Source organism: Bactrocera latifrons, unplaced genomic scaffold (genome assembly GCF_001853355.1).
Source record: "Bactrocera latifrons isolate USDA-ARS-PBARC rearing strain unplaced genomic scaffold, ASM185335v1 scaffold_48, whole genome shotgun sequence".
Classification (NCBI taxonomy): Eukaryota; Metazoa; Arthropoda; class Insecta; order Diptera; family Tephritidae; genus Bactrocera; species Bactrocera latifrons.
Genome location: NW_017537134.1, coordinates 851,189 through 860,607, shown reverse-complemented (window position 1 = coordinate 860,607; position 9,419 = coordinate 851,189). Strand labels below are relative to the sequence as shown.

Below are 9,419 nucleotides of genomic sequence, written 5' to 3'. Positions count from 1 at the left end.
ATATATATGCATATAGTATATATATCTTTATGTGTGCATCCGCTTTTTCAATTAAAACTTACCTAATGGACCAAGCCTGTAGGCAATTGTGACTAGAATGACATCCTTCATCATCAAATAATCTGGGCCATGTAGATCACGTGTCGGATCGCCTTTTTCAAAGCCACCACCGTAAAGAAAGACCATGACAGGCAGCGGATTCTCTGATTTTAGCTGTTTAAATATAAAGAAGTATAGCGTTTTTAGAAAAGCCCTTGGAATACTAGTATTGCTCATCAGCTTTTTCTAAGCACACCAAGTGTAAAATCGCAAAAGTTATTTTCAAAGTACTAGATTTTCGTTACTATAAAAGAGAGTCACTATATAAAATTACGTTCAAAAGTGACCCTAGTTCCCAAAACAAAGAAATCATTACTGGAAAGAAATTAGGCGAGAATGACAAGGGCAGTCCACGAGACTGAAGCGTATTTTAAAGCACAAAACCAATCTTACTTCAAACACGGTATTAAAAGGTTGGAAAATCGCTTTAATAATTCGCAGAGAGTTTCGGAAAAGAGAATTCGTAGGGTTCTGAAGCAGATGATATGCATGGATCTTAAATCCATTCATCGTAGAAATAATTCTGAAAGGTATAATATATCTGGTTTGTGTTTTGAAATATACGTCATAATCTGGAGCGATTATGAATTTAATGATAAATCATATGTCTGTTTCTACACCACCTCTCTCTCTTTATCACACAAGTCCAGTAATATCAGTCCAGTTGTATCAGTCTCTTGATAACCATTTGTGGATATACGTTTGACATATTTTCGTGAAGTTTTCATAATGTTAAACCGTAAGTAGAAGACATAAAAAATGGGCAATATTTAAACCCTGTAAATATCATCATTTCTGTTACATTTTCATCGCGTATAATAATTTCAAGATCTTTGTTTTCAATTAAGTGGAGTTACAAGTATGTTAGTTCGAAATTGAAATTTTAAGTTTCAATAACACTCCAACCAACAACCTTATCAACTACTTACCTTCTTCGCATATATATTCAGATACAAACAGTCCTCGTCGCCTTCGATTTCATTTGTACGGCCATTTTTCTGCAATGGTTTTTCGGCTTTTTGCGTACAATCCAACACACCTTGCCACGGTGTCGCGGCTACAGGCGCCTTAAAACGTAGTGGACCCAGTGGGGGCTGTGCAAAGGGTATGCGCTCAAAGCTGTTGTAGTTGTCATCATAAATGGATCTATTGCATTTACCTTTGACGGTGCCAAGCGTTGTTTCCACCAGCACTTCTGCATTTGCTGAGCTAATTTTGATGTACGAAACATGTATAAAAATATTATAACAATTAGATTTTGCTACGAAAATAAAACACTTTGCCACTTCACATACTTGCCCGTCATAACTGCCCCGATAATAAAGGAAAAATTCCCCTTTGACGAAGTAAATTATTTTAATTGAGTACCTTTTGATATATATTTATTTCTACACGTAATTATTATCTGCTACGCTTACATATACATATACATACATATATATATAATACTATTCAAACGCTTTACAACTTTTGTTTTGTTTCTCACTTTTATTTTATTATTGTTATCTAATTACAGTGTCGTTGCAGGCGACCAATTGACTTGACTGATATGAAACCGCACGCTATGGGGCACAAGTAGGAACTGTCGGTCTATAGAATTCAAACACCCATTGCACACTTATGGCTACTAGATTTTGAGGCAGTCGGGTAAGCAAGTGCATATGTGCATACACGCAGCTGAAATATTTGAGCATGTTTATTAGAATTTTATTTTTGTTTTGCTCTCTCTTTCAGCTATAGCAACTGTTGAGCTGATGTTAGGAGAGTTGCGTGCTCGTGAATATATACTAATGAAATAAGCATTGAGGCGTTTTTTTTTAGTATTTTTTAATATTTTATTTCCACTTCTCTGACTTGCGTTCCGTGCTTAGATATTTAAAAGAATAATCATCAAAGCAAAAGCCACTTTGCCAACGTAAACAAACGCACGATCAGTTGGTGAGACATAATATAACGCGTTAGAGAGCAAAATATCATAGGTTAGAAAGTGAGTTTGGATGATGAGCATTTTCCTTTAGTTTACTCTTTCGTCGCATTTTTGCAAGATAAGCGAGCGAGAGACAGAGAGAGAGAGAGAGAGAGAGAGAGAGTCAGGTGAGTGCATGCTAGCAGGTATTCTGAAGAGTTCAATTAACCTGTTGCACTTTTAAACATTTGCTTTTATTTACTCCTTCATTGCACTCACTTTGAAACGCGCTCTCAATAACGGTTTGTAAGGCGTGCTCAGCGTTTACTTACTTGTTCTGCGAGATGCACTAAATTTATTTTTAGCAGGTCAATGAACTCCGCTGTATCAAGCAATCTTGCCACGTTGTGAGAAAGAAATGTTTATTCGGGATCTGCCTCAAATAATACCGCATCCAATATCACAACCAATTTTGATCACAAATATCTGTATTAAAGACAGTTTGAGATTTATTTAGGGTAAAGGCTTTATAATTTATACTAGAAAAGTGTTTATTTCGTATTTTTTCAAATAAAAATCTTACAATTATTTTACAAAACTTCTAACGATGTAGAAAATTAGTGTTATTAAATATCTTTAACTAAAATATGATGTGTTGTTGTTTAAAAAATTGTATTCGAGTTTTTTTCCTAAACCAATTCCCTTAGTTGAGCATTCTGATTTATAAAAATTTGCTGATTAAACTCACACTAAAAATTTTTTTTTTTATAGTAAGAAAATATAGTTCCTAAAGACTTTTAACATTTTGTTGTTACCTTGCCTAAATATTGAAAAGGACTGCTTAAATAGGTGTCGGAATCGATTTTGTTTTATAACTCAAAGTATAATATTTCAAAACCAACTAATTGTAAACAAAAACTATAAAAACTATCAGATCATTAAACTCTTAACCACAAAAACCCGTTACACGTTGAAACAACAAGTATTCATTACAAATTAAAATGTTAAGGCATCAAAAGCTTAATATCTTTACTGTTATAAAACATCAACAACTAAAATAAATTCTCTTTCGTAAAAAGACTTATCCAGGTTTTCAGATGTTTGTGCGGTAAGTATTTCATTTCTAGGTCTTCGTCTATGTTAAGGCATTTCGGCTGCGCATTTTGCACATCTTCCGCTTCGACTGGTTGCCATTGAGTCGGTTCGATTTCAGTACAGTTTGGATTACCTGTCGCGGCAAATGCCGTCCACATGCCAACCATGCGTTGAATTGTTTTGAATTCACCACATGTGGGTGGTAATTTTTCGGAGCTCGCATTGTAGAACATATAAGAGAGATCATCGGCATGACACACTCCACGAGCGGAGCGCCCGCAGTGCAGAGTGCGAGCGTGATTTTGATGCGGTGAATCGAAAGCAAAGCGATAAAGATAAGTCGGCACATTAGACGCGTAGGCGGCACGTGCTAAGAGTGTACGTTGTACGTCAACGAGAAAGTGTCTGTAAGTTAAGAGCTGTAAGCAGTACAAACACAAGTATATTATATCATTGAAATGTTAAATAAATTGCTGCTTCATATATTACCTCCAGGTATTGATACAGATGTTTACTACAATTCGGTTCCGCATTACCAAAATGTGCTTCCCTTAGACGTAGACCCAGTTCTGTGCAGCTCTGCATATCACAATCTTTTTTCACAATTTTCGGCAAAACTGCCACACAATCTCCGAGGTCATTAACTAAATGCGGATTTTTTACAGTTTCATTATAATGCAACATGCCTTCGTCGGCTGTGAAACCCAACAGTATTGGGATTTCATTGCTCCATGTCGTTATGAGTAGATCTTTAAATGGTTTTGTCAACAAACTATTCTCGCTTTCGTACGGTTCTACCACTGGTGTGAAAGAGAAAAATACACGTTCATCATACTCATGTGGCTGCCTGAACTCTTTATAAAATTGTATTAGTTTCGAACCGCTAACATTTGACAGGAAGGAGAGTACGTCTTTATCTATATTTTCACCACTGTAGCCTAATTCGACGGCCAGAAAGTAGGCGCGATTTTTGGGTTCCTGTTCGGTCCAAGGGCAAAGCGCTGTACCTGATTGCAATATCGCCTTATGGAAGAGGCCCTGTGCTTTCGGCGTAAGCATAAGCAGATGTGTAGCAGCGGCACCAGCACTCTCTCCGAATACTGTCACATTGTTGGGATCACCATTGAAGTTGGCGATGTTCTCTTCAATCCAACGTAATGCGAATAATTGATCTTTCAGGCCTGCATTACCAGGAACTTGTACATCAGGATCCGCTAGCGACAGGAAGCCTAAAACACTTGTTTTATAAATTTATTGAAAATTATATCGAGGTAAAAACATACTAACCTAAAGCACCCAGCCTATAGTTAAAAGTCACTAAGACGATTTCTCTCTCCATGAAATAATCGGGTGCATAAACATCACGTGTAGCTTCACCAAAACGAAAGCCACCACCATAGATCCAAACCATTACCGGTAGTGGCTTAGCAGATTTTAGCTGCAACGATTTAATAGCGCATAATACATATAAATAACTCCCATGGAATTAAATGAATCTATATACTCAAATTTTATATAATGATCGATGGGTCTCTCACCTCTTTAGCGTATACATTTAAATATAAACAGTCCTCAGAGCCGTGAGTGATGCCCAGCACGAAGTGTTTTTGCAGTGGCACATTTCCCAACTTGGTGCAGTTACGCACTCCCGTCCACGGATCGGGTGGTTGTGGCGCCCGAAAGCGCAGTTCACCGAGTGGCGGTTTAGCGTATGGTATGCCTTCGAAGGCATAAAAATGGTGGTTGTAGACGGTTTTCCGTTTAACACCTTTAACTTGTCCGTACTTTGTGGGTATAATAGTTGTTTCACTGGTTGTTGCCTGATATTGTTGTATGCGATGGGCCACCAGTCTGTGAAATTTTTTATCAATAATTATTATGAAATTTAATTTAGTTTTATTTTGATTTTATTGTATTTGAGGAGCAATTGCCTATGAAGGCTACAAATAGACCGTCCCTCGTTACCACACGAGAATACATTTTTTATTAATAGAAGTCAAAAGCGATTTCTCTCCAGATGACACATTTACACATTTTTAATTATTTTTTCATATCCGGAGTTTTGTCAATACATAGCCTAATATTATAGTTATTAGAGAGTTTCCAGGTTTGTACCCAGATTTTTTTTTTCAAGTTTGATTTATTGTTATTTACCAAAAGAAGAACGTAGATATGTAAGAAAAGCATCGTTAGTAACTTTGAAGCAAACCTTTTTCTTGCTCTTGAGTTAGCTAAGATTTTTTGCACATATTGAATAACGATCTAACAACTTGTATAATCCTCTCAAATATTTTTGGAACGGAACTTTGCGTTAAATTACATTACAAAAAAGGCTGCAGAGACGGACAGAATAACGAAATTGCAGGGTTCTGACTTATTTCTGAGTCACTTTTTACTGAATATTTAAATGAGAGTCAAATATTCAATAATAATATAATGTACACTTTCAGTTGTAATATGTAGAGTGCCTGCTATTTCGAACAGCTTCGTGATCGTGAACATCCAAAATTATTTTGCACACTTTTTTGCTTTTTTCGTCGATAACAACCTCTTTTGGGCGTCCACTGCGTTCACCGTCTTGATGGTTGATTTTCCTGGAGCGGTGCCCGGAAACTCGTTGTCAAGCGAAGTTTTTTCTTCAATTCTACTTTTTCCCTTCAATAAGCAATATTTTATCAACACACGAAATAATATTTTTTTTTTTCAAAATAACTCAATCATTATATTATATACTATAATTCAGAAATTAAAGATCCAACAGCTATCAAATTTATACACGCGCCTTTTCGAGGTTAGTACTAACTAAAAGTCATACGAATTTCAGCCTAGTAGCGCCTTCTATGCGTCTGAGGACTTTTCAGTTCACTTCTAATGTGGAAGCAACAACGAAGTCCTCCTCACAAGTGAATGTATGTGTATCTGCATTAAATTGTCGCATTCCATTGGATCTATACATGTTTCATTTTGTTTCGCCACTGAAATTGCTGAATAATTTCCGGTTGCAGTTTACTATAAACTAGCCGTTTTCTGTACGGTATATATATTCCGTATTTTTTCGAAAAAAAAACCACACAAACATATATGTATGTATGTACGTCGAGCCAGAAAGCACGAGCAACTAGTTGTCTACGTTGAAAGTGAAATCGATTGCACGTTGTAATTTACGTCAATATTTATATTTTGATTGCACGCTCAAGACTCTTAATACATTTTTATGAGCAGTTTGTTTCTTTACACGAGCTTAATAGTTAGAACTAAGTCGTTCACCTAGTTGCTGTAGGAAATGCTGCAAATATGGGAGAATGTTTTCAAGTACGTTAATTGACTAGAACAAGTAGTTTTGCAATTTTATGGAATTTTGTATTTTTTTTGCTTATTTCAGCAACAAGTTGATATTTCATAATTTTTTTTTTTTTTTACATATTTGGGCTTTATTTGTCACCTTCTAACGTATTTAATTTTTGAAGTTATTCTAGAATAATTTTTTGGCTCTTTACGGAATTATAAATTATACAAGTTCGTTTGGCAGATTATTTATTTATCACATACTTCACGGCCATTTGCAACAAATTGGTAAGAGGCACGTTGATATCGACCATTTTCACGACACTGATAAATATAGATCAGTTATCAAAACACATGTGTCAAATGGAAGAAAATAGAACTTTACTTTACATTGAGTTCGACGTAAACTACTATTGAGAAAAATTGTTCGTCATTAGTGAAACGTCGAGCGCGAACTGACTTAGTATTCTAGTATATGAAAGTTGTCGCTTAGCTGCGTTCTTATCGGCATATAAATATGTAAGTATATTTGAGCAAACGATTATATTAAAAATGTACATATATACATATGTATGTATGTGTTTATGGGCACTTGGATTAACAGCCAATAGCTTTGTTTATCAAGTGTAATTGCACTATGAACTTAGATGTGTGTGTGTGCATATTAATGTGTGCATTTAAACTTTTTGAATTCTTCTATCGGCTTGCTTATTTTATTCGCCATATATGAATTCGCTATTGTAGTATCTCACGCAAATATATATAATGCAAATATAGACACTAAAAGTGAAATTAATTAAGTTTGCAATGAAGCTTTTATTCAAAGTGGCTTTTTCAAATCACCAAATGCATATTTATATGGGCAGTTTTCTGGAAAGGTTCAACAGTTATTACTAGGTATAATCAAGATACGAAAGCTGTCAGAATAGTAAACCTTTTGTCTGGGGAGTATTGGGAGTTGAATGCAATGGCAAAGGAAGTAAAATTATAAAGCAACCATATTGGCTCGCCGATCTATGTCGACATTATTTCAGCTTTAATACAGGAACACCAGTGAAAACGTTCGATTATTATTTTTTTCTCAGCAGTAAGCTGATACATGTGTCTCTAAACGATTCAATCACAATTAAGTAAACCTATGAAAATACGAAAGTAAGACTATTATTTGCAACGCAATTTAAAAACGTTTCAATGAAAGATTGAGACAAGTATTGATCAATACAACAAATTAGCAAGCGTTAATAATAATTGTTTTTTATTACCTGAGCAAACGCTTTGTAATTGAAGGCAGCGAGAAAACAAATAGTTTTAATGCAATTTCGCAGTGTTTTTTTAATGCGACGTTGAAGCAGCTTTCTTCTCTTTTTTCCACCAGCCAATTTTTTTTTATCAATAGCTTGTTCGGTATTTGAAAATTGTCAGCTTCTTCGTTGCGAGTTAATCGTATTGTTGTGTGCGGCATAAAGGTGTTCAAATCTCATCATACGGAACAAAAGTTATAAGCATAAATTCCACCAATAATATAAGCCTGGAGATTAAGCGCAGTATAACTTTTGCCAATAGGTTCCACGTTCGGATGGGTAGGTAATTGAGAAGCAGATGCGTCTCTGGACGAACAAAATGATGGTCTATAATTCTGCCATTATTCTTGTATTATTATACAGCGCACAAACATGAACGGTGGCAATCGGGGATGAGAAACCACTACTTGCACGCGAGAGAACTGTTCTTCCGCAGATGGAACCACGAATTGTATGAACTACACGGCAAAGTTCAGCGGCTAAAAATTCAACGAATGTGTTGGTTAGGCCATGCCATTCGCAAAGCTCTTTCGACTAGAGACCCACGGATGGACAAGGGCGCTCCCGAATCCAACGGAAAGACCAAATGCTTCTTGTCTGCACTTGGGATGAAGTTTTACATCCGATGACCGACCTCACAAAGGATAGAGGCAACTGGCAAAGTTTTGTATTGTTGGCCCTGACCGACCCACGTCTCCCAGCGTCAAAGAAGAAGCCAAAATAAGATTACTGCAATATCATTATTTAATTTTCCAATAAATTCTGCTGTATAATATACAGGATATTCAGAAAAAAGGCATCAAAATGCTGAGACGTTGCCAAATTGCACGCGTGAGTTAACCACACGATGCACCGTGTGTGGTGAGATGCCACCCAAACTCATGTGAGCACAAAGGAAGTGTTAAAGTATTACTGAAAGCGTGCATAATATGTTTGAGCTCTTTTCGTATGTATGTGTGTGCCTGTTTGTTATAAATCGTTTACTTTACTGCTCATCGATGCATTTGACACGTATACCGCAACTGTTTTTACCACTGTTACACGCACACACATACATATGCATTTGCAAGTTTATCGAAAAAATTTCAGTTGCAGCACAGAATTTATGGCGAAGAAGGGGACAGTGAAGCCAAAGTGCAGTCTAAAACATTCCCTTTGGTATTGTCATATTTTCTTCGTGATTGCTGTTGCCGAAATTTTCTATTTTCCAAAGTGCCAGCTTTTACAATTCAGCGTGCCAATTTTGTAACGCTCACCACTTTTCACGCCAGTTTCGAGTGTGTATCTGCGTGTGCTTGAAAAAGGGTTCAAGCCAGTAGCTCTGCTGGAGTCGCTGCCATTTGGAATGGATTATATTCAATAATCCATGTTTTCACCAATTTTTGCAAAGCACAGTTTATGATATAGTGATTATCGGAGGTCACGGGGGTCACTTTATTCCTTGTTGATTTAGTGCATTTTTTATTTTTCAAAAATGTTTTTACTTGAAAAAAAAAACACAGGAACTTAAAGATTTCGCTTGAATCAATATTATGTCTAGAAATAAGTGGTACCAAAAATGGTGTTATTCGTCCAACAGACAGCGGCGGCTGGCCGCGCATTTACAGCGTTTCAACGCGTGCGTCCTTCATTATAATTTAATAAGCTCCCTCGTGGCGAAAGATTTTGTTTGCCATGAGCTTGCCGTTGAGAATTAGATGTTGGGGATTTTGGTTTTCTATTGCAGTTTTCGG

The 9,419-nt window shown here is 36.3% G+C and overlaps 1 protein-coding gene across 1 annotated transcript in view; it reads right to left on the bottom strand.

Moving 5' to 3' along the window:
* LOC108973430 overlaps nt 1-6,875 on the bottom strand; it is an 8,520-nt gene extending 1,645 nt beyond the window's left edge. The window contains exons 1-9 of the mRNA XM_018940689.1: nt 6,650-6,875; nt 4,639-4,951; nt 4,388-4,538; nt 3,590-4,329; nt 3,059-3,519; nt 2,821-2,845; nt 1,395-1,435; nt 1,029-1,308; nt 63-213 (exon numbers count right to left, since the gene is read on the bottom strand). Of these exons, the coding sequence (XP_018796234.1) occupies nt 63-213; nt 1,029-1,308; nt 1,395-1,435; nt 2,821-2,845; nt 3,059-3,519; nt 3,590-4,329; nt 4,388-4,538; nt 4,639-4,951; nt 6,650-6,699 (2,212 nt within the window). The 5' untranslated portion in view covers nt 6,700-6,875. The remainder of the gene's footprint in view (nt 1-62; nt 214-1,028; nt 1,309-1,394; nt 1,436-2,820; nt 2,846-3,058; nt 3,520-3,589; nt 4,330-4,387; nt 4,539-4,638; nt 4,952-6,649) is intronic.
* Between the last annotated feature and the right edge of the window lie 2,544 nt (nt 6,876-9,419).